A 24020-nucleotide genomic window follows, 5' to 3' on the forward strand; every position below is an offset into this window, starting at 1 on the left:
CAATGTCTGGCACTGTCAGTGACACTGTCATTTTCACTTAAATCCTAACTAATAATCTCTTCTGCGGTTTGCGAAGCCTTTGTGGCATCCCTCAGCCTGAGATGCACCCTGTAAATGAATGCAATGCTTGTAACTACCAGTGATAAGCAGATGTTAGGTCACTGCTCATCTCTCTCATTAAGGCAATTAGTGACCTGTAGAAGATGATCAATCAGGGATTTTATCCATCTCGACGTCGGTGTCTGGTTGCCTGCACCGAAGGATGCTGTTTATAGTCCAGTTCATAATTTCTCCCTTTCCTGCTCATCATTATTATTATCCAAAGTGCCGTTTTGCTTCTGTTAGCAAAACCAGAATCCCCCGTGCCCCAGTTTTAGCAGCTAATGTCCACAATAGGGGCAACTGATCCAGCGCAGGAGTTAAATATAACCGCATCTAGTGTAAGGAGAAGATTTAATGGGAAATGGTTGGCATTCTTTCTTTCTAAAGGCACGGGGGGGGGGGGGGGGGGGGGGGGAGAGAGAGAGAGAGATGTACACACACAGACACACACGCATCCCACAGAGAGGGAAGAGGCAGAGAGCAGGCGAGGCAGAGAGGGAGCGAGGGTAGAGAGAGAGAGATCCCCAAAGCAGCCCTGCGCCTCCGAGCTGGAATCTGCCAGGGCGCAGCCAGCATGTTGGTCCTCAGCCCGCTTGTCTGGGGATCTTACCTGCAGCTTTTCTTCTGCTTTGCTTTATCTCAGACTGCGTACGTTGACAATGTCTTCTCAGTTTCAGCAGGTAAATTGCTTTAAGTCTTGTTACTTTTCCTTGCTTGGAGCTCTCTGCACTCTGATTCTTGCACTTTCTGGTGATTGGGAACACAGGAGGAAAAAAAAACAAATTCCAGGTCTCGGTGGAGGGATTTTGCATTGCAGACCTGTTCTGCCACATGCCGGGACATTTTGTTCCTTGGTTGATTTTGGTTTTTGCTTTATAATTTCTGGTTCTAAATCCCTCCCTTCCCCATGAGACATAATAGACAAGATCCTCAGCTGCTCTAAAATGTTTTTTTTTCCATTGGCTTCTACGGTGCTGTGCTAATTCATGGATCTGGCCCAATTAGTATGTTACTTGCATGTCTGCATGTTTCTCTCTATTTTGGATGAGCTTAGGTAGATTACAGCAAGGGAAAGAAAATGAATCTCAATGTATATCTGCTTCTATAAATAAAGCCCTGACCTCAATGAGCGCTGCTGGAGTCCGACTGGATGTTAGCAGAATAAACATCATCTGGCTCTGGCTGTGACACTAACGAATACTCGGATGACTTACATAGCAAACAAGAGTCCGCTGCATGGAAAATCCCTGCTAGGCAAAGGCAAAACAAATTAGTTGTCAGCTGAGCCAGGGCACTGGAAATCCCACTTAGCAGATTTTACAGTTTCATCAGGAAGACTTTCCTTTAGCCACGTTCTGTGCAAAGGAAGGGAAAGTTGGCGAGAGCTCTGCCGCCATCTCTCCTTTGAGGAACTTTCACCAACTTACAGCAAACTGCTGTCTCCCACCTTCCATCTGTTATTCTGTATCTGTCACTAGAGATGGTTCTAATTAACATCCTGGGTTCCTTCAGTGTCACATTTGTGATGGTTCAACTGAGATTTGTAGGTCAAGATCAGCTATACCTACAGATCCTCCCTGTGTCTTTCACATGAAGACGGTGACCAAAAGGGTGCACATTTTAAGACTGTATGTAAAATCAAGCTTAGACATGAATCTAAAGACACACAGTCTTTCTCTCTAATGTCTCTGGTGTGACCACAGAGCCGGATGGTTTACGTTCAAGACATTTATGAGGGATGGGTGATCAGGAGGGTAGCTTGTATGAGATGATAGATTTCTGCACTATGTAACAGTATGCATGATTTCTTCTAAGGGTTTTTTAAAAAAATCTTTTAAAATGTGTGAAGCTAGTGCTCTGTATTTCACTCACGATGCTTTGAACAATCCATTCATTTAAAGATATTCAGATAATAATATTCTGAGGGCCACAAGAGTAATGCAGATATCCTTTGAGTAAAGCCCTATAGCATTTAATAGCACAGCCATTACAGTTCTGTAGTCATTTCAGATAGCTTTTAAGATAACATCTAGACAAGCCTAATGTTTGAAGATGTACATCCTTTGAAAAAAAAAAATTTAATCCATTCGTTTGAACCTTTAGGAACTAATAATTTTTTCTGCTAAGGTCTATAGGATACTAAAAAGCATTGACATTTATTATCATTTCTGTTCAGTCGGGTATGCTTTTGCCATTATGTTGACATTAGTTAATGCTGAGGTACAGGAATCACCAAGATTTATTTTCTCTGCTATATTCCAAATTGCTTTGAGATAACGTGTAAGTTATTAGACCTCAAAATTGTTGTGAAGAGCTTTACATTTATTTGACACTTGTAGATGCTGCCCAGACAAACAAGAATTTCACGTTTCCATCGCCTGTTGGCCTGGCCTTTCTCCTGTGGCACACAGGCTTGTGTGCCTAGAGAAGCCATTTAAACTGTCCTCTTAAGAAATAACAGTTCAACAAAAAACTTTCCCCTTAGAAGAGGAAGGACTTATAATCTCTGCTGAAAACATAGTAGAAGAGGCAAATATGAAGGAAAATGCCAGACTCTGCTCTTTGCCGTAGCACATTTTGCATGGCGCAGCCCCCGGGGCTTGCCTGCCAGAGACCCCAGGGCTCCCGGGGCAGAGACTGCAGCCGGCCGTGGCCCCTTCCTGCTCCATCCCCGCAGGTCGACAGATTCTGGTTTCAGGCTCGGAGAAGGTGTGAACCTGATCGGGAAATCTGGCAGTTTAGGCAGATCGCCACCCCGCACACCGCTCCACGGTAAAGCCCCGTGCCATGATCTTCTAGCCAAGCCGCTGAAAATCACCTTTATACCTAGAAAGCTCTTAGCAAGGCTTTTATCACAAACAACGTATTGTAAATGATTACTTGATGTTATGTGGAAAAAATAACATCTGATTCAGTCATAATCCCCCAACCGCAGGGCTGGATTAACAACCATACTTTGGTGAGCTCTTGCATACCTGTGTGCCATTATTACTTGCTAATTGGGGCTATTTGCTATGAAAAATGACATAATAAAGAAGTTCCTTTAGTGCTTTGATTGCATCTGCATTTTAAGAAACATCTCCCAAGAAAAAAACAAGAAGTTCTCTATTTTCTGGTGGGAATCTCACCGTGGATACAAAAGGTGAATTAATTCAATTTAAATTCTCGGTTATTTCAATTGTTTCTCAAATGTTTTGTGACTCTCTGCTGAGTCAATTATTTGTATCTGGCACCAGAATGTAATTTCACATTTAAAGAATGGATTTCAGCACTGTACTTGCAAACTCTAAAATTTATCACATTTAACAGCGAGGATGTTCTTAAGCGACAACTTACCTTTCCTATAGTTGGGAAAATACATTTGGGTATTTTCCAGGTATGTCTGAAAACTTCTGGGCTAAAAGTACTTTTATTTCTCTCCTTACACATCTTTGCATAGCAAGAGGTCACAAATAAAAAGGTTTACAGGTCACAAAGCGGTAACTAGAGAGCAGAGATAAACAACCAGCAAGGGGGAAAAGTGGTCGTAGAATAGTGGGGGAAAGAAGAATAATCTGGATTTTGTTTTGCTGCTAACTCCGCCTTATAGTCTCATTAGCCTCAAGCAACAGCGCATCCTTGTTTCTGGAAGTATTTTGAATGTCACGTCAGCTCCAAAGAGTTGAGTATCCTGGTGCTGAAGCATCATTTCTGGAGGAAATGCTTCAGGGAATAGTACTACCACACGCTCAAGCATGTGGCAGTGACGACCCCCAGGGGTGGGTAGCTGAGCACTCCTGCAGACAGCAGGTTTCTTTTGAGGGCAACCTGTCATGTCCACTGTTAAGCTACTGTGTTTATGGTGTCCTTTATAACCATTTTTCAGAGCTCTGCTCTACGGAGGTTCCTGCACTGTGCACTCGAGCGGGACATCTGAGTGCCTCTGCTGTTGCACTCACGTAATAAACACCAGGTGTGAATTTTGTACTCATTTTTAGTAGGGTTATGTGGACCAGTAAGAACCAGCCTGGAGAAAACCACCTTCCAAATTCAGGTAGCAGAAAGACTCTCTTCCACTCCCTCTCCTTCCTTCTCCTCCCCTCTTTTACTCATCCAGGCTGAAGGTTTCTGATGTTTTATGGAGAGATGGGAAAGTATTTAAAATACTAGCCATAGCTGGAGAGAAGAGCAATATCTTAATGCTTCTTCTGACCCAAACTGCCTTTTACGCATGCCACAAATTTATCCCTTGATTGAATCTTCTCCTACAATCAATACTGATACACAGCCCTATGAAAAGAATATGGTTGATTAATTTAAAGGAACAAAATGGAACGGCAACATCTGAGCACTATTGGCAGTGTTCCTCGTGCTTTCTTTGCCTTTTTCCCATTATTTTCCCGAAGAAAAGGAATGTCACGTCTTACTGGGCAGGTGGCACAGCCTTTCTGAATCAGGAAAGTGTAATATTAACCCACAACCAGACCTCATATGGGATAGCTGCAGAAAACAGTTCAGCTTTCTTGTGGACCGGCGCCGTCGGAGCAGGAAGAGCCGCAGCGATGGGCAAGGCGGGCTGGGAAAGTACAGGGTGACAGCTTTGGCTGGGCAGGGCAGCGAGGGGACGCTGGTACCCCCTGCGTCGCTGCTCTGCGGGGAGATGGCGTTGTGCATTTGTGGGAGAGACAGTGGGAGAAAGAAAACGCAAAACCAAGTGGTGATTCCTGACATTGAGGGAGTCGGGCTCCTGGCTGGGTTTCTGTAAAAGAAATATCTGACCCCGTCATCAGGTGGGTTTTTTCCCTCTAATGAAACAACCTGCAGGAACCCTAAATATTGTCAAATGGACAGCAGAGATGTCAGACAGATGGGTTTTGTTTCTAAGGAGAGTAATTGTAAAAATTATTTATGTAAAATCACTAGGGAAAAAATGATGAGAGTGCTTGCAGAAGTAAGACGCAGAAGGAATTTAAAATAAGACCAACAGTAAAAGCTGGAAGACTCCCAAAGGCAGCAGCAGAAGCCACTGGGAAAACAGCCCGAAAGGTGACTAGCGAGCAGGGGTGAATCTTTCCGGGGCAAAAATATCAGTGCAGGGAAGAAAGCCAGGCTCTGCTCTGGAAAGTCATCATGGGCCCAGGAGGTGCCCAGCATCCTGACACCGTTGGTCAGGGGGTTTCTCATGGAACAGGCGTGAGCAGGAAAGCTTTGGTTAGATTAAAATTTCTGATGGAATGAGCCACTGGCAAAGGCTACAGCTTCATTAGAAGGAAAGCAAAGTATCATTGGCCATAAGAGAAGGCAGTCACCTGGCTGTGGATCTGGCTGGGCTCAGATGGGCATTTAAGTTTTCTATCTTGTTTGTGGCTCACAGAAGCCCGAAAGGGAAGCAGCAGGTTCTTTCAATAGAATATCTCTTCAGTTATCTATTCTGAGATTAAAGTAACCTTGGGATTGGCCATTTGCACTTGATAGCCCAAATGAGTGGCTAGAAAGATAAGCCAAAAGAAGGGTTGTCTAGTTGTTACCCTTCCAAGCTGATAAAGAAGGCAGTGTCTGAACAGCCTCTGGGGAAAGGCTTGGTAGCAAAATAAGGTTCTAGGGTGGTGTGGTTACTGTTGCTTTCCAGTAAAGGGGTCTTTAAAATAAACACAGTTACATTGAAGAAACACCTAATTTGACTTTATCTTTAGTTTCTCCCCTGGTAGATACAACCTGTGAGAATCCCAAATTGGGTTTCCTGCTCAGGTCAATGTGGATAATGCTCAGGGATGAAATTACCTTAGGATTCATAGACCCTTCTCTGGTGGCACATAGTGCACTGTCTGTGCTGAGTCAGGTGAGAGCAGAGCAGCCACGCTGGTGCACAGCCTGTCCATGACTTCGTGCCTGCCCCCAGCTTCATGTTGGGAAGGGCGAGGGGAAGGCTGATGCAATCTGCAATAGCAAAGGACCACCAGGAGGTCCTGTGAAATTAGCGGTAGACCAATGAGTAGAAGCCCACTTGATCCTGTGGGTGAGGGACAAGGAAAGGACATCAGAGGCAGTTCAGGAGGTTGTAGCATTTGCCTTGCAGGAGTGAATAGAAATCAGAAGAGGACACAGCCACTGGTGAGGAAGATGGAAGCTGGTCGTGACAAGGTTCCTTAAGTACAGCCCTGGGGGCCGCATACAGAAGGGGAAAGGGGCTTCTGACCTGCTTGTGGCATTACTGGATGACAAGGTGCTTCGTTTATGAAAAAAGTTCAGTGACAATAATGCAGACAAGGGCAAAGGGCTCAGTGAAATTGTGCTTAAGGTGAATATCATGAACATTCATTCGCTCAAGAAAATGCATGTCAAAGGACCAGACAGTACCCACCCCTGCCCCCCCGCCCATGTTCCCCTGTTCCCCCTGGTTGAATACAAAGGCCAACTCAGCTGGCTTCATGTGGTGAGCTGATGTGGGCAGAGGCATCCTGAAACACAGAAGCCAGGTTTGATACCTGGACGCCTGAAGTGCAGGAAGCTGGGACTACACCAATAGTCAGTTCAGATTTTTTTTTTTTTTTTCCCTGGGGCAACGCTTGTGTTACAAGTAAGACAGGAGTCCAACTTGAGGCTGTGGAAGCTTCTCTGGAGATGCAACCCAAGCAAAGCCAGTATTTTTCAGGTAGCTGTTTTGTGGTGAACAAGTTCTCCTACTGCCAGGGCAGAGGTCAGTACAGGAGCTGGGGCAATGCTTGCTTGGCTCTCCAGAGCCTGCTCCTAGTACAGACAGTTCATTTGTGGGTTTGTCCCAAACCCTTGCACACGGAGGGAACAATCTGTGACTGTTCCAAGGACACCAAAGCCCATGGGTGGGCTGTATCGGCACAGGAGCACCAGCACCGTGATTGCAGCAAGAGAAACTGCTAATCTTGGTTAAAACTATAGAAAAATATAATTTGTGTTTATACAGGAGGAAGTTTGTTGTCAGGAGAGGCCATGCAGCCCTGCAGTCTAACTCTCGGTACTAGGAGTGTGCGTGATTGCAAAATCAGGGGACGTGCTCAGCTGTAACGCAAGAACTCACCCAGGACGTGTCCAGGAGAGCTTGCTGGGCACACAGGGAAAGCCTGGGAATCTCAGGGGTTGGGTGCTTACCCAAAGAAAGGAGATGTATAGTGTAACGGTTAAAATGGAAGATGTATTGAATGTGTTATAGATCAGTCCTAGGATTAAATGGAATTTTAGCATAGGAGACATGCTGCAGGTTAGTAGGTAGAAGAGGGCTGGGAAAGCCCATCAGTTTTAAGGGGAATACTTTGAGGAAGATCAGAAATAGGCAAGAGAGAAAAACCCCACAGGAATTAACAGACACCAACCAAGATGTTTTGTTTCTTCCCTCGTCCTCTCCAAGGAGTCACCTCTTTAATGAAAAGGAAGTCGGGGAATGCTTTCTGTAGTCACATGACTGTCATGGTAAAAGGGCGTTTGGGATGAGAAGGCAGACGTAGGAAGAATGCAGAAGAGGACTGAGGAGAAAGAGGAAAGAAGCTGTTAACCATTTTTCCCAGGAATGGGGAAGTGCGTATGCATAAATGCGTGTGCTGGGGAATGCACACAAGTAAAGGGAGATGCTTTGTTTAAAGAAGGCAGTGCTACAATTTCAGTTTTCTTCTTTCTTACCCAGGGAAGTGCTGATGGATTTATTTTATTTTTTTTTTAGCTTCTTGAAACTACAAAGTTAATGACTTTTTACAATACCAAGTCAATAGAGAGTTATTTTTTGTGAAAGGCAGTAGAATAAAGTCAGCTGGGTCGTGAATCTGTTGCAGCAAGGGAGTCGTGAGGAATTGATTTAGTGCATGATAGTAAAGTTTCAAAGAGGAATTTGAAGGTGTTTCTCTGAAGTCTTTCTGAGCGCACAGCAACACCCACAGTCTCAGAGGGATCGTCTGGGACTATCTAAGCGTACGGTGGAGCAACATCAAAGTCAAGTACACGTTTGATCTGTGCCAGCCCTGACGGATTATGATCTTGCAGTTGCAGAAGGATGGCGCTGGTGTCTCTCGGCTTTGTTGCTACAGACAAAGCAGGAGAGGGCTGCTGGCAGCGAACGGTACGCAGAAGTCTTTCGGGGCTGATGCAGCAGCCATCTTGCATTAATCTTTGGGGTTTCAGGCTCTTCTACAGGTTGTAGTAGGTTCTTAGGCTTTAATACTCAGCGTATTTCTAGTATTGTTCTGGTGTGACAAGAAGTTGAATTTTATAATCCGGTTCGTAAAATGACTGAGGGGAGACACTGTGATTTACCAGACTGAAACTCTGTTCCTGGTATTGTAATTGAGCCATCCGTGACTTTGGGGGAGTTGCTTAATTTTTCTGTGCCTCAGTTTCTCACGCACTGAAGGGGAGCGCATAGACTTGTGAACATCATGTACCAGTGTCCAGAGCTCTGGACCTCTGCAAATGGAAAGCAATAGAAGGAAAATTGCACAAAATAGCCCTGTTATGGTTATGGGGATTTACAAGCCATGGATTTATTTTGTAAACCTATTTGCAACAAACTGAAGTGTTCCACCCTTCAGATTTTATTGCGAATTTCATGTTCTTGTGAAACTGGAGAGCAGAGCCAACCCGAGCAAATGGTCCTCTCTCTGTACTGATCTGAGAGTTGTCCTGCAATCAGTCTGAAAGAACAACACAGAATCTTTTGGCATATGCGTTGCTCTCTTACACACACATACACACAGATTAAACACCTGAAGTATTTGCGTATAGGGACCAAAAGGCCTTCCCGTCACTCAGAAATCTCACGGGTCCCTTTGCTTTCCTGCGTCCTGCCATTTCTGCAGTGTTTTTGAAGGCTGAACTGCAACGGTGTAGCTGCCTACCAGTTACCATCCGGGCTGCGCGGGGCTCACTGGGGCCTCGCTGCCTGTGAGCACGCGGGAGGAGCTCAGAGGTGCTGGGGGACGCGGGCTGAATACGAGGTGGGGATGGAGGACAGAGCGTCCTTGCTCCTCTGTCTGGGTGAACACAGAGATCCGCCGTCCAGGCAGCATGCCAGGGTTCCTGCTACTGTCAAGCTTTTCGAACGTCGACTGATTTTTAAATACCTTTATTTATTTATTTATTATGACAGCTCTGAGTGAGAGCCAGCTAGTAAAGTACACATTGCTCCTACCATGGCCTGTAACCACTTCAGGGATTAGAAACAGAGTACTTCCAAATTTTTATGAGGTTTTCTTGGCTGAAAGGAAACTTGCAAGGTTTCAGCTGGACTTTATCATTTTCTGTCAGAAAGACGGGGAATTAATTTCTGATCAGTTTTGCTCTGTTCCTTAAAGACTCCGAAGCCCCGTTTAAACAGGAGGAAACCAGAAGCGGGCGAGAGCTGCAGTCCCGCACCTCCTCCCGTAACTCCCGTGGGAGCTTCACGGGTCACCTCCTCCACACAGGCACCATTACCTAAGCTGTAAGTCTTGATATATTTCCTTGGGATATTCACAATAGCTGATTTATAGGAAAAGATATATTTAGACCATAAGGCTGAAGTTCAAAAGGGTACTGAGAGAGGCAGACCGTTCGCCAACCTGACTGCCCGACCCGGCTCCAGACACAAACTGTATTCCCAGCTCTGCTTGTATGTCCTTAAGGAACATTTTGGGTCACAAAGCTTCATAAAACGTGTTTTAAAGAAGTATGTATTGTTAATGCTGATGTACATCTTTGGGGTGTCTGGCTCTCAAAAGGCACCTTTCACAAGCTCTGAAACTTTTCCAACTTAAAAAAGTGCCTCAGTCACCTTGCAATAGATGTACAGAACGGTACGGGGTGGCTGCTGCCCGTGGCGCGCTGCTGTCCTTGCAAGGAGGGTAAGAGGAGCCCGAATGAACAACAAAGCAGATGAAAGTCTCAATTTCAGCTGGACAAGCTCACATTCATTAACTGACTAGTCTGCCCAAGTTATTTATTATTAATTCTGAGTGCCATCCAAGTGGGAGAAGCACCTGTGATGGGGCATCAGCCATCAGAGGTCTCCATCTAGAAAAGTCCTGCCCAACATAAGTTGGACAGGCCACCAGCGCTGCTGTCGGGGTGACAAGCGCTTGGACAGCAGCTCGGCTTCCCAACAGGGCTTGTCGGATGAATGTGGTCACAAATTGGAAGGGAAACAGATGTTAAGTATCTTTTTCCTTTCTTGTCCTTTCCTCCTGACAGTTGGCCTACAGCTTCATGATTTTAGGATAGAAGTCACTTTCATGGTTTACTTATTATTTTTTTCCAATGAAATCCTGTAAATCTAACCTGAACGCAGGACAACACTTCTCTGGTACCTTCAGCATCGTAGGGCTGAAGGTCATCTCTAGGAGGCTCTAGGAGGGCTAAGAGACCTACGAGCCCCTCTCTGGGGAACTCAGCCTGGGTGAAGGCTTCTCTCTGCCTCTGCGTTGGACCATCTTGGATCAGAGTTCCCACCTTCCACCTATGGTCAGAAGCAAACTGCAGGAACAAAATGAAACTTTGCAACAGCTTATTTAAAATATGTTATTTTCTGAAGCAACCATTGCCAATATGCCTATAGATTTATACAGTCACTTTCTTGAATTAGATTAACATATAGCCTGGACCGTAAAAATAATTTGAGTTTGAAAATGATAAAAGTCTTTCTATTTTAAAGCTCTAATAATGTTTATGTTCTCTGAAAATGATTGCCACTTAGACAATTCCTATAAGGAGTTTTTAATTTTATCTTCCTTCTCTTCTTGAATACGTTCTTTGATATTGAAGCTGTTGAAAGAGCAGTTTCCATACGAGAAAATGCGCTCTCTGTGTAGGCAGAGTCTTCACATTTCACAGAAAACTGACAGTCCTATTCTTGGGCTGAGATTTTTTCCACTGATTGGGACTGGAGTATTCTGAAGCTGTGTTTAGCAAACAAAGGTAACCTGGAGCCTAAAAATATACATTACATTTGCAGAAAGCCTGTAAGCCTGTGAAGGTAACCCTTTTGTGATATACAAAACAAGCCAATACGGTAATGGTTGTACATCTTGGATCTTTCACAGTTACAAAATCCATACCAGTGAAATGCAGAAGATCAAATTATAGCAGTCATACCTCTAGTCACACTGTGACTCATTTTTTTTGCTCCCTCATCTATCATATCTACCTGCTACAGTTGATGGTGGGAGGTCCTTGGGTCCAGGACCAGACCTCTCTTAAATATTTGCTTTACAAGTACGCCTTCCAAAACATAGCCGTGATTAATGATGGAGTTCCTGAAATATTAACTACCTACATTATTATAGAATTGATATCTATTCTATATAATAGTAATAGTAATTAGATATCTTTTTTTCTTCTTGTTTTTGTATTGAGATCAGTACATGCTATCACTGTTTATATCAGCAAACCTAAACTGGGTTTCAACCTAACTTGTGGTACAGTAGCTTTAGAATAAGACTCTAAAGGCTGAAATCAATGGCTATTTTGCTATCAACTTGGTTAGCTATAATGTTTTTCACAATAAAAGCTGTTCCACAGAATTTCAGACTTCACTGCCAAAAAAGGAAAATCCCAATATTTTATAACCCAGGACTTGACCTGACTTAGAAGGGCATGATAAGTATCCTATTAAAGCTATAGATGTACATCTGTATTTAATCTTATCTTTGCAAAATATTTAAACACCATCACTTCTTTTTTCTTTCTTTATTTTTTTTTTTTCCTTTCTGAGCAGCAGTTAAACTGCAGTAGTGCCTGGTAGTGATCTCCTAGAAACTAAGCCACATCAGGCCTGATATTATTATTCCTGTTGAACGATAATAATCCTACTGAAATCTAGCTAGATTGTGGAATAATGTAATCCTAAGAAAGAGAGATGATATTGAAATGTGGCCTAAAATAAAATAATAATCACATTTTATATCCTGTTAAATTACAAGCCGTCCATTGCTTTAATAATATGCAATTTAGTCCCAATGCAATATGTTCGAATACAATCCTGAAATGAAGAACCACAAAAGTATGTGTTGTAAAAATTGAAGACCGGAGTTAGAGCTGCATAAGAGCGACTGAACTCAGGATAAGCCAATACAGAACGTAACTTTACATATCTTTGTATTTTATTGCTTGTGTGAACTGGAGACAGGGGAACTCAAACCTTTGCTGCTTTTTAAAGAGCACTGGCATTTTCAGTATGTATTGAAAGCTATCAATGAAACAATATATCTCTATTTTTTATTATAAATCTTCTACCTTTCTCTTAAGTTGAAGTTTTTGGTTGAGTTTCAAACTTGTGAGGAAAGGTTGAGAAAGAGTCTTCATTATGGACCCTTTCAGACTTTAATTGACTCATATCTCAAAGGTATAATTGCAAATAGTGTTTTGATAGAGAAAAAAATCTGGATAACATAAACTACCCCTGAACGCTGCTGAATCACACCCTTCTGGGCAACTCTTTTCTGTGCATCAGGGCTGAGAAAATGCTGTCTCCATTAACGTGGGATGGTGGAACTGATATAATACATTCTCTGAGACATTTGAAAACCTGGAAGTATCTCTGTCCCTTAGAAAATTTGCCTTACCTTGAGATGTGACTAATATCCAGCCTGCAATTGATTTGCACACAAATCTAGCAATTTTGTCAGGTTTTTTTTCCTAGAAACTTAATTTAGAGAATTTCTATTAATACCAGATACTTCACCATAGGCTTTTCTTCCTACTGTGTTTGGCTCCCTGCCACCCTTCGGTTCACAGACACCCATTCCAGCTGCCACTAGCCAAAGGAAGAAACCAACAGACATAAATAAATGTTTGCTGTCCTGGGCAAAACCTTTGCAGAAGGCCCCCACCCTGATTAGAGATGTATTTCCCAAGGACTAAATAGATTCAGGAAAACACCCCACAGTATAAATGCATCTACACATCCTTTCCCTGTGAATCTTTGGTCACAGCTTCTTATATTGCTGGTGGAAGTTTACCTCTTAGAAAAGGTTAAATACATTGCTGAACACAACTGAGATCCTGCCTTACCGGTCAGTCGGTGACAAAGCCATCATTGGCTAAATCTGGGTTGCAGAGTATTTATTCTTAGGGATGATGCACGAATCAGAAATAAGGCAACCTGATTTCAGTCCCTGGGGAAATATAAGCAAATGTGCTGTGGAGCAGCTTCCCACTCTTGTTGTCACAGAAGTGCCTGAGACGATTCAGTCCACAGGGAAGGTTGGTGGGCAACATCACGGAGTGCTTCCTGGTGGCACGTGGGCTCTAACGGGAACCAGAAGATGCTGTTTCTTTTGCAACAGAGGAAAGATAAAGCAATAAATATTTCAATCTATCTTCTAATGTTGCCTATCTGAAAATTTTCAAAATCAGCCTGTGTCATAGCCACATTAAGAGCTTAAAAGTCTGCATAGCAGCACAGGAAGGAGCTTAGACATTTAAGGGACCACTGGGTTTCTTAAATCCCTGCTTGGATTACAGTGTTATAATCAATGCACACAGGACGCAGGAAAATCCCATGGAATGGCAACACCTCTTATTCTGTAAGAAATGTTTGTGGTGCTCAAGACAACAGATGAGTGTTTGTGTTGAACAGATCTCCCTTGTTTGGAACAGAAGAAACAGCTCAGTCGCAGAGCGTGCTGCCTCCTCGGTCCTCCTCCACCGCCCCTGTTTCCACCACCATACTTCAGGCACAGCTGGAGCACTGTAAGTGTGGCCTGGGAGCCTTTCTCTTCTTTTTAGATGACTTTTTATCTATGACAAAGTCTGAAACATCCTCTCGAGCGCTGCTTCATAGCACCACTCAGCAAACCCGTCTGGCTGTGTTGATATGGCTCTGTTTAGGACAATCATTCAACATCCCAGACCAGGGCTTGAAGTAAATCTCAAATAGATGAAGGAATGAAATGAGGCTGAGTTTGTTCAGGCACTTAATTCAATTAACTGAAAATATTCTCCTTACTCTGTTTTGGGAACTTTCTTAGGGTAAGGCAATCCTGAACTAAAGGAAACGGCAATGCAATAAACCAAGTAAGGACAGAAAGGCAATTTTCCATCCTGCACAGTGATTTCAGGGTGTACATTATGTCTGTGTCCTGTTTTGCATCACATTTGCCATACCCAGTAAGTGAAATGAAGGTCCCGAAATCCTCCTATGATTCCCACCATTTCATTTTGCAGAAAGAAAGATGTGTTTGAGTTGCCGGTATGGAGTTTTCACTCACCCACCTATGCACAGCCCTGCTCTATACGATATGTATCCATACACATATGTTAATATATGCAACATACGGGATACAATGGGTATATGATATAGCAGTGTGCCCAATTGCTCTTATTACCAGGGTCTGGTAATTCCAATATATATTCCATCCTAACACAAAGAATTTTTCTACCTACTGAGTAACTCCCAGTTCTTAATTCTGCTATTCATTTACCATATACAAATACTGCAATTATTGCTAGTGTTATGTAAATAATGATTAGTAAGATGTCTGACAAGAACTAACCCAAGAAAAAATACCATGTAAAATCCTCCATTGTCTTCAGAGAGGTCAGGATTGACCTCAGGTTGCCATTCCCCCCCAAAGCAAAATCTAGTTGCCCCCCCCTTCCTCATCCCCTCCCCTCCCTGTTCCTTGATTTCCACAGAAAGGAGACCCAGAGACAAGATCTCCTTAGGAATGTGGGGTACTCCTTCAGTGAGGATGAGGTTGGGACCAGGGTCCCTGATATTCCCCCATGCAGCCCAAAGAATAATCTGAGCATAAAATCAATTTTCACACCATCTCCTCCATAAAATCATAAAATAAAACTAAGTAGTTACGAGGAGAGCGGGAGCCACGTGAATTCACTACAAGCAGTTTGTGCTTTGGAGTCTCTAGATGGAGCTTTTCTGGAAAATGGCTTTTCACTTGGAAGACGAAGATCAGTTGTGTTAACCCAGTGTTTCTGGCTCAGTGTTCATCTGCATTTCCAGGGGAGATCACTTTTGTCACAGGACATAAATAAGCGAGTTTACTCATGCAAGCCTAATTTTGAGGTCAAAAGATTAGACATTCATTGATCATCAAAGGCAACGGCTCTGGTCTGCAGTGAATGAATGCTTACGGGTTAGTATCTTCTGGAGCGAAGTTCACGCTGCCTACACCCTCGCTGAGCGTGGTCTCTATTATTAGAGCAAAGACGCTATTTTTGGAGAGGATCTGCTACTTGTAAAGCGGGATGGAGAGAGCAGGGTCAGGTCTAAGAATAGGCCGGGGTCCCACGCCGGCTCGGAGGGGCGTGTGACAGCCTGGCTGCAACGTGCCTCTGGGAGAGGAGGAGGAGGAGGAGGAAACGTGGGGCAGGACACTGTGCTGAAGTGCTAATGTTCAAGCATCCGTGAAGACCTTGTGACAAACCCTAGGCTTCTCCCTAAGGGAGCAAATAAACTCTCCTGGGGCTGTAGTGTTTGGTGGCTGGGTTTTTTATGCATTTCTCCAACAGGCTACGTGCGGCTGCATGTTCACGAGTATGTTTTATGTTACGTAGAAGCTGCTCGCCCTGGATATGAAAGAGTTGTGTCAGGAGCTCCAGATAATACAGGCTGCTTCTCTGCCTGAATTGGATTGCCCTGCAGGGCCTCCTGGCCCCCAGGTGAGTGATGTGTTTGTGTTTGAACCACATCATTCTCTCACTTGCTCCAAGGTCCTTACAAAGCTGTAAAACATCTGCAAGTGCTTTTTAACACTTAATAAGCATCCCAAGCCCTGGCTTAATTTCATTTTGGTATAAATAGGCATAAATCGTGTAGGCTTTTTACCCTATGTTTTCTCATCCCTGCCTTGCTTACTCCAGTTGGTTTCAAGTTGACCCTTCATTTTTGTGGAGTTTTACAGTGGGTAGCACCCATCCAGAATCCCAGAGGTGCCAGTCACTTCCGTGGCTGGCCATGATCCAGAGTTGCAGTACATGTAAAAGAAGCAGTTGTTATTTCAGTCTTCTCTAGACTTTTTTTTTTTTTTTAAATTCTCTTAACACTCTCTCTGACTTAAATTGGAAGAACAGCAATATTAACTCTATTGTTCTACAAAGTCCATGGCTATAAATAATATTCATCTTGCAACCAAAGGATCTACAGTCCCTCCAAGAACATTTTTAAATAGAGAGGGCTGGCAGATTTTATCACAATGGCAGACAGTAGGGTGGGTATAACATGGCTTTGGCACTTTTAATTATAAATTTCAGGACTGTGTCTTGTGATGGGATAATGTTAGAGCCAGCAGTCCTCTGGGCAATACTTTTATGATAATGGTCACCTGAAAAGAAATGCCACCATTACAAAAAATATGTTAAAGTACTTCTGAATTCTTTTCTGCTATAGCTTGCATGACTTTCAAAGGAGTTGTAAAAGCTCATACTGTTGACTCAGAGCTGAATCTTAACACTTTTTCATAGGAAGGAGAAATAGATTAGTAATGATATAACTCAGAGTATAATTCCTCCCATGTGTAACCTAAGGTAAAATGAAAGAAATAAGATAAAATTTGACTCTGACTCTAATAGGGTGCATTCTGATTTACAGTATTGAGAAACCTAAAATAACTCTACTGATGAAAATAGTTGGAGTAATTTACAGGTACACTTTGCTCCTATTCATGTACAATTTGGATCATGTTTTGGACAATACAAGACAGACAGGATCCAGACTTGTAGTGAGTGATTTGTATAGTGAATCTAATGCTCCTCTGATGCAGACTCGTGGGATTTTTTTTGCCTTAGTCATTCAAAAGTAAAAGGTGGTCTGTGAACTGAAGCATTCTAGAAACAAAATTGTTTTTCTGATTTTTTTCTGAGATGGGATTCAAGGTCTCCCTGGATTAAGAAGTGTCCCTAAAGGAGAATCAGCCTCATTTGAGAGAGAGAAATATCTTCAGGATTCAGAAGTGGTGGCAATCCTCCATGTCCGTACCACATTGCAGAGCCCATCCCACGTGTTTTATGCCACTTCCCTGACCACCCCTTTGGCTGACCTCCTTTGCCAGCTGACACGGTGTCTCCATGTCCTCGTTGTTGCTAATTCTTCAGGACTCCAATAACTTCTCATCTTTCCTTTGCCCCAGGCCTTTTTTTTTGTTATTTTTTTTTTCATTTAGAAGATGCCCCTGCAGTTCTCATGTCAGTCCAACTCTCCAGCTTGCCATTTAGCGGTGACACAGACCTGGCATTTAGAGGCCATGTTCAAACACCACATCCAACACCCCAACCTTGGGGGTTCACGCTGTTCCCGGGTGACACCTACATGGTCAAGGGTTGAGGGAAGACAGCCACCAGTGCCTCCTTAGTAATGCAGTTTAATTATAGCATTTACTTTTCTCCCTAGGGTCCACAAGGAATTCCTGGTATAATGGGACCAAAAGGGGAGAAAGTAAGTGTTTGTTGTTATGGAGTTTGGTATCTTTTTGAGGGGCAAAGAAAGGAGGGGGGGAGTGGTGTCACTTTTTTCCTTGTCTGTTTAGTGCATGGTGGGCCTTATGGATGTGGAGATTTGCTTCAACTCGAAGCTTTGAAGCTGTGAATTGGTTTGAAGCTATAATTTAAAGCTTCATCTTTCAGTGTTCATTTTCAGTCTTGAAATATTTTTTATGGCTTCTCCGTCTAGAGTATGTGTTAAGAAAGCAGCTCAGGTGCACAAGTCAGCGATCTTACTGATCCAAAAGCCTTTGAACGCTCGGTCCCTCTGGGAGGACGTGAGAAGCAGAGCTCTCCCACGCAGTGTTAATTGTATGGGTCAGCTCAGATATTAAAACTGACCTATATGTTAAGTTATGGCTTCAGATCTGCAAAGCATTTGCTCCATGATGATGCTTAAAGAGCCTTACACTTGAAGCTGGGCACATAATTACATGCTTTGCTATACAAGGGGATGACTGTAGATTTAGGGCTGAGAACACAGGAAAGACCAAGGACCTCTGTTAAAGTAATTCTTCTCATTTTACCTCTGGAAGCAAAGTCTTGAACACAAAGATATTCCTTTTATTTTATTTTATTTTATTTTATTTTATTTTATTTTATTTTATTTTATTTTATTTTATTAAATGCATTGACTAATGAGCCACTGTGCTTTGTGTGGTGCCTATGAGACTAACATGTTCCTTTCTCTGGCAGGGGGAGATTGGCAGGCCAGGAAGAAAGGTATGAACAAAGGTGCTCTCTCAGAAACCCATCCGATACTTGACACACAGCAGCTGTCGGAGAGGGGTGCAGACAATAGTTAAATAAAAATGAGCTAATGTTGAAGTTTAACCTGTGTGTGCTGCTCGCCCTGGTGCTCAGGGTGGGTGGTAGGGAGCTCTGGGTGCAGGCTGAAGAGCTGGGCCCTCTGGCTTGGAGAGGTGTCCCAGCTGGTTTGAATTCGACAAATTCCCTCAGTCAGAGCATGCGGCTCTGGCCAGACAATTAAAATAGAGTGGTAAATTACCTGAACTATGTCTCTGTGGACAGGGGAAGCAGCGTACGGGTGCTATCTTAAAAGGTGTATTAAAAAAAAGCCAAAAGCCAAATCAAACTTTTTACTCCTCCAAAGTCTAAACAAGGCTTGGCCAAACATCCCCGAAGGAGGAACAACCATCAGTGATTACATTTGCAAAGTTTTGGCACCAATGCAATATGCTGACTACAATCCTATGCTTGGTGACATATGAGCCATGATATATTGTCAAAAATATGTGCCTCTACATGTGATGAAACAGAATACACTATCTCAGTCACTAAGTACCTCCATTTAATGTAATTAACTTTAAAAGAAGACAGAAATGCAGGATGAAATCAGAGATATGCAGGGGGTAGTCACTAACCAGGAAAAGAAGTACCCTTCTAATAATAGACCAAAGATTTTAACACCCTTCTAATAATATACAAAGGATTTTAACACCAGCTACCAATCAGTAATTCAAAGAAATACGAAACACATAAACAGAAGAGGTCATCTTCTTTAATCTAAAATGCAAATGCCCTACAGTAAAGAAAAATATTACTTATATAAATTTAAGTGTTCACAACAGTCATGTTTCAGAGAGAGTCACCCACCAACCTACAAGAGAGTGAAAACCTTAAACACAGTACATCAGTCCTTAGTCTTCTGAGAAAACCTGGGGGGGGAAGGAAAAAAAAAAAAAAAAAAAAAAAGGAGAAGTTATTCAGGCTGGAAATAAAACAATATAACTTGCTCAAAGCTGTCTGGCTTTTAGTCCCAAATGTCATGATGACATTTCTAAGATCATATTGTCAAGTGGTGTAAAGCAGTGGAAGAACACTAATCTGCAGCATTTTAGGAGATACTCAAAGAGTATAAATAACTGTATGTATGTAGTTATTGCTAGTCATATAGTAGCTAATAAAGAGCAATTATAGTTAGTAATACGAGAATGCTCAGAATAAGAATAATAGTAAATAAACCCAGGAATATCCTAGTTAAAGATTTGGTTCTGTTCTTAAAGTAAATTGGATTCGTACTGATTTACATGCAGGTCTTTTTGATTTACATCATATTATTAAATGAAAAGAGGATTTAAGTTATTGATACTGGGGTTTTAGGATGATTATTCTGACTGCATGTGGATTTACTCTGTAGCTGTTCTACTTATTTGTATTGGTTTAACCTGGCATTTCTGTGAGCCCACACTTCCTCCAGTATCATCAACACAAACTGGTTTATGAATATAATATAGTATTTTTGGTACTAAAAACAAGGTAAGGAATCATTTGCAGGTCTTTTCCTGAAAAGACTTTATTGCTCCATATCTCCTGTCTGCAGTGGAGGCCTGTGTATAGGAATGATGTTACGTGAATCATTGTAATCGATGTTTTCCGTTCAAGGGTAGACCAGGTCCCCCGGGTGTCCCTGGGATGCCAGGACCAGTAGGATGGCCTGGACCTGTGGGACCGAAGGTAAGACTAAAATTCACATGGGATCACCTGTTCAACATCACGATCTGAACACAACGGTTGTCTCAGGAAGTCTCTAAACCACTATCTGCTGGAGGCTGGGAAGCTGCAGCTGTGCAAGGACACTCTGTGCTTGTCCCATTTCTCATACTGCTCTGCAAAGACCTGCCCCGTCTAGGGTTGGGTCACTGCACCTTCAGCCTCGCCCCTGTAGCGATTCCTATGTTGATTAAAATAAATGAAAGGGAAATTGAAGGTCAATCTAATGAAGACTCATTGATAACCACTCATGTCTCACAATCATATGAATCAGGGTTTCAAAACTGATCGTTGTCTTTGTGCCTGTCCTTTAGGATGATCTCTTTGCCTGAATGTGTACTTCTTGGCAGCGTAACTGTATACCCATGTGATCACAGGGAAAACACCAGGTTGGTGTCAGGGGAAAGAGATTACAAACCACGTGGATTGCTGATCAGATCTTTGAAGTTCATTCCCATACAAACATTCGTTCCTGTGATTTTTTCATAGCCAACAGCAGAAGAAATGGCAGAACATGCTTTGCTATTGCAGAGTGGTTGCTTCATCTGCATATATTATTAAAAAGCTGAAGGACAGTCCTTTACTGAGTATTACCTTATACAAAAGGTATACAGCTCTTCACAGGAGCCACAATATATGGAGTTTCTACCAGGACTTTTGAGATAACTATTCTTCAATCCAGTATGCATCAGGCAAAAGAACTGCACACAATGTTTAGTTCAAAGCTGCCTTTTCCAGTAAATCTTTGGCTCTTCATTTCCTCCATGAAGGTTGGTGCCGCCACCTCAGAGGATGTGATGCAGTAGCTCTTGTTACTGCAAGAACAATAGTAGATGACTTCTGAATTCAAGCAACATCTGGGAAGCAGACCCTCAAGCTCTTCACAGCTATGTTAGATGAGGAACGTCACATTATAGGAGGTGGGAATGTAGGCAAGCAACAAGAGACTATGTACAAAAAAGGAGCCAATGTTCCTGTGAGATGAGAAATGGTGTCCCCCAAAATGCAGTGTGCTGTGATTTCTCACAGTGAGAGCAGTGAGGCAGACAGAAGGTCCAACTACCTCAGTTCCTCACAGCCTGATTACTGAGAGCACAGCAGTCAGAAAACTCATTCACTTGACCTTTTCCTTATATAAGCTCTAGTTGTATTCACAAAGTCTTCCTAATTTTGATTTTTATCTCCTCTTTGTCCATTGTTACACTTTTTCATCACACTTAGAAGCATCCCTCACATTCAGTAGTAATACTTTTTCCTATACTTTGACTGCAAGGCCTACTTGCTGTTTGATTCCAATTCTTCTGCTTGTATTGTCTCCTCAGATATCTGTCTCTGCTTTTCTTTAGATGGGTTCACAATTTCATTTCTTCTGACCTTTGTAAATTTCTGTTTCCTGCCTGTCAATGAAGGCTCCAGTCGAATAGAGGCCAGCAGATCTCTGTGCTCACATCCATTGATTGTCTCTCTCTTTCTCTTCTTCTGATCTCTGATCTTCCCAAACTCCTGATATTTATCTTCACTATAGTCATTTGCCTCATCTTCTTCTTGCTGTAGATCTCCAGTAAGCTGCTGTTTGGTTTGTCTGGTTTTTGGGTTGTTTGTTTTGGGGTTTTTTTTTTTCCATTCCCATCTCTGTGCCTTCTATTTCTTCAGCTGCATCTCCTTACTTGCCTTCTCTTTCTTTGACACAGCCTTGGTGCGATACTTATTTCTCCTACTTTGTTTCTTCAAGTCTTTTCTGAACCCGGGGCAGCAGCCAATGTGAAAATCCTCTCCACTACTAGGACACTGAAAGCCAAAGGAGAATGAGAGCCAACTGTATTCTGCTGGTAGGGCTGCTGCATGTCTGTGGGGACTACTCCATATTTCACCCTAGGTATGATTAGCTGACAGCAGCCAGAGAAGTTTTTGTAAAGCCTTTTCATGATTTACTGGCTCCAAACGTCTGTAAAGCATATGATGTCTCAGAACTACGACAAAAGTAATTGCTATGCCTCCCCAAGCCATAAAGGCTTGCAGCAAAATACCTTTCTTCTCTGCAACTCAGTGGAAACGATGCTGGGTAGAGACAGCACACCTTCATGCAGTGAAAGGATGCACTGCTGCTAATTTGCTTGCATGTCCTTTAATAGCATCTGGCAAAACTGAAGGACAAGTTACACACCCGAAAAAATGCAAATAGAAGAATAAGCTAACATACAAGGACTCAGGCAGAATACAATTGCAATGTAGACCTCTGACTACAAAGCTACACCAAGGTCAGGCTTGTCTCAACTATTTGACATAAAACCTGAACCACTAAACTATCAGACATTCAAATATGACCTCGTCAGAGAGCCACAATCAATAACTCTCTTTATTGACCCCTTTAGGGTGAAAAGGGAGAGTTGGGTGTGATGGGATTGCCAGGTACAAGAGGACCAATGGGCTCCAAGGTTTGTTAACCAAACGCTGCATTTTCAGACATTGGTTTCTAATGCTCTGCTGACAGCTGCTTCCCTCATGAATTTGCTGGAAAGTGTTTATCAAGATATATCTTTTCTAATACATCTAAAAAGACATGTTCTCTTTCAAGCAAGGTTCTGTTGTCTGGTTGGGCTTGGCTGTGTTTTTGGCTTTTCACAAAAATGCTTTGGTGTAAATTACTGTAACGCAAAAATTTATTTTAAAAAGCAAAACATATATAATTGTATCCCACTAGAAAACTGGAGTTCTTAAGTGTATCTGCAGCATTAACTTGTGTCTGCAATGTTTTCCACCCACCTCATAAGACTGTGGAGACCATTTTAGTCCTCTACTAAAACTATATATATGTATTGATAGTTGGATAGTAAGCACAATTAGGTCTGGATGTTCTAGTATCTGTACATCGCCATCTATAGCATAGCCTCTGCCTTTACAAATTTAGGCCACAATATTCTAAGGTACTTCAAAAAATTCTATAATTAGTTTATTCAAATAAAGGACTGGAAAGAAGAACTGAACATTGTATGTTTATTAAAGAGAAACTCAGTTTTATAGTAATCTTCACATTAGAAGTTTACTGAAGTATAATTTAAGGATGATCCACGAGGGAGAAAAAAAACAGAAGAGGAAGATTATGGCTAAAATTATTATAGATTATTAATTGTGGTGCCTAAAGCTTCATTCACTTTCAGTTACTTTTTTTTTCCCTTGTTTCAATTTTAAAAGCAATATCAAACCTGCTGGCTTTACTTGGCTTTTTCACATTGGCTTTTGGGCTGAGTTGTCTTGCCTTTAATTCATATTTCATGGTTCTGTTTCAGTGCAATTTTAGAAGCTATAAATATTGATTTGCATTTACAAGTCGATGCAATTAATTATTTGTGCTTCATTCTTTTTCTTCACTTTAAAGTTTGAAAGTCCTGCTTCTTGGGTAATCTTGAAATTGAGAAGCATTAAAATATCTATCTTTCTCTTTAGGGTTTTCCTGGAACTAGAGGAGAAAAGGTCAGTGTGACAATAGAATAATGTATAATTTAACAATTGGAAACAGTTACATAAAAAAAGTAACTATAGAAATGAGACTGAATTTTGATGGAGTGAAGTCTAAAGGTCCCACTGAGAAATGAAAACAAGCATCAAGAAGGAGCACAGTCTTGTGGCTTGGGCTGGGATGCTGAAGAAGTGAGTTTTATACCCCGTCTTCTTATGAACGAGTTACTGTAGTGCACCTCATTACAGTTTACCCATCTGTAGAATGGGCATAATAATCCTTAATTGCTGGTCTGGTTTCTTTAGGCTATGTATACTTTGGCACAAAGACAGTTTTTACTGCAAGACCTTACAGTGGGACCTGAGCTTCGATGAAGCCAACTGGGGAAAAAAATCAAGTTTGGAAGTATTACATCCAGGAAAGCATGTATTTAAAGTAATTATCTGGGGAGAATGAGTCTTTTCCTACTAGCTTCACTCTTAATTCTGTTATAATATCAAGGAAAGTAATAAGGAAACATTTTAGGGTATTTACC

General features: G+C 42.2%; 1 protein-coding gene across 1 annotated transcript in view; it reads left to right on the forward strand.

The window, feature by feature from the left end:
• Positions 1 to 571: 571 nt before the first annotated feature.
• COLQ (collagen like tail subunit of asymmetric acetylcholinesterase) overlaps positions 572 to 24020 on the forward strand; it is a 41676-nt gene continuing 18227 nt past the window's right edge. The window contains exons 1-8 of the mRNA XM_054816927.1: positions 572 to 782; positions 13655 to 13767; positions 15595 to 15699; positions 17426 to 17470; positions 18211 to 18237; positions 19921 to 19992; positions 22401 to 22463; positions 23473 to 23499. Coding sequence (XP_054672902.1) covers positions 677 to 782; positions 13655 to 13767; positions 15595 to 15699; positions 17426 to 17470; positions 18211 to 18237; positions 19921 to 19992; positions 22401 to 22463; positions 23473 to 23499 — 558 coding nt within the window. The 5' untranslated portion in view covers positions 572 to 676. The remainder of the gene's footprint in view (positions 783 to 13654; positions 13768 to 15594; positions 15700 to 17425; positions 17471 to 18210; positions 18238 to 19920; positions 19993 to 22400; positions 22464 to 23472; positions 23500 to 24020) is intronic.

This window comes from Grus americana, chromosome 2, assembly GCF_028858705.1.
Source record: "Grus americana isolate bGruAme1 chromosome 2, bGruAme1.mat, whole genome shotgun sequence".
NCBI classification, from domain to species: domain Eukaryota; kingdom Metazoa; phylum Chordata; class Aves; order Gruiformes; family Gruidae; genus Grus; species Grus americana.